General features: G+C 37.0%; 1 protein-coding gene across 1 annotated transcript in view; it reads right to left on the reverse strand.

Annotated features, from left to right (window-relative positions):
- The window catches only part of LOC106519076 (MOB kinase activator 1B), a gene marked incomplete at its 3' end in the record, with an annotated part of 9,077 nt that overhangs the window by 3,491 nt on the left and 3,984 nt on the right, over positions 1–1,602 (reverse strand). Inside the window, 1 exon segment of the mRNA XM_014010596.1 lies at positions 460–593. Coding sequence (XP_013866050.1) covers positions 460–593 — 134 coding nt within the window.

Consider the following 1,602-nt stretch of genomic DNA (forward strand, 5'->3'; position numbering starts at 1 on the left):
ATATAATTTATTGGAACTAAGCTGGAAAAATTTATATGAAGGTCAATTAAATTATAAAACATGAGGTAAAGTTTTCCTTTCTAATTTATTTGGTGCACGATGAATGTATTTATTTAAAGGTTCATTTATCTATTTCTGCTTTTATTTCTAATTATGTCAGTGTCGGTCCTCCATACTGCAGAACTTGGCAGAGGTAGTTCAGTGATTGAAGCAGGTGTGGTGGAGCAGGGAAACATGTAAAACATGCAGGGCTGCAGCCCTCCAGGACCATGTTTGCCCACCCCGCTCTAAGTCTTATCAGTTATGTTGTTTTTTATTATTGAGGGTTACCAATACATGCATCTGTATAAATGTTGATCAGAAGATCTTAAAGAAACTTTTCTAACATGCAATATCAGCTGATGCATAAAAACAGTTTTTTTCTTCAGAGCAAAGCAGAAACCAGTCAGGAAATCTTACCAATCTTTGAAGGGAAAAGGGTTTCATCATCAAGCTGGTCCTGCACCCAGGTCATGAGGTAATCGATATACTTGGGAGCCGAGCATTTAATGGGTTTCTTGATGTTTGTCCCATCAGCCCAGTGATATTCATACCTGCAGAAAATGTAATAAAAGGGATGACATATTATAGCACAGACCCATTTAAAACAGATATGAGTCAATCTAAAAAGCCTGAATGAACAGATAAGATTTTATTTGCATCACTGGGAAAGAAAAACAGCTGAGCAAAGTCAAATGTCATTCTCACTGGGCCTCTCAGAAGCTAATCTATGACTCCCATTATCATGTAAAACATCCAGTTCCACAAAAGTTCAAGTGATGACAGTTGCATTTAAATAATAATGTAAGCCCTGCAATAACAAAATTGGATCTGAGCAAGAAATTTGAAACTGAGCTGCAAAGAGAACACAGCAAAAGGATTGTGCAACACACTGATTCTGGTCCTACCTGTCTGACGGGAGTTTCTCTGTAAGCCTCACACCTGTTTCCTCCTTTGCCCTCCTGGGAGTTCCCCAAAGATCTATACTTGGACTCATTTTATTTTCCCATCTAAAAGCTCCCATTAGGCACCATCTTTAAAAAATTTAACATCTCATTTCATCCCTACACAGACAACACTCAGATCTACTTTAAGTTCATTATTTTTCACTAAAACCGCGATATAATCGAGTAAAGTCTTGGATGTTTTTTTCTACATTTTAATTAGAATGAAACTAATATTATTGTTGGTTTCAGTGGAAACCATACTGCCTCTACACAGATCCGTGCAGCTTGAAGCCATCTGTAAAATCTTACATTAAACATTTGGGGGGTGCTACTGGATTTAAACTAGGGGTGGGCAATCCAGGTCCTGGAGGGCCGCAGTTCTACATGTTTTACATTTTTCTTGCTCCAACACACCTGATTCAGTCCCTGAACTACCTCTTCCAAGTTCTGCTGTACGGAGGACCGACACTGACATAATTAGAATTAAAAGCAGAAGTGAACCACTAAATAAATAATTATGATTAAAATGTATCAAATAAATGTAAAAAAAGAACTTTACCTCAAGTTTTATAATTTAATTGACCTTCATATTTATTTTTCCAGCTTAGTTCCAATA

Source organism: Austrofundulus limnaeus, unplaced genomic scaffold (genome assembly GCF_001266775.1).
Source record: "Austrofundulus limnaeus strain Quisiro unplaced genomic scaffold, Austrofundulus_limnaeus-1.0 Scaffold70, whole genome shotgun sequence".
NCBI lineage: Eukaryota > Metazoa > Chordata > Actinopteri > Cyprinodontiformes > Rivulidae > Austrofundulus > Austrofundulus limnaeus.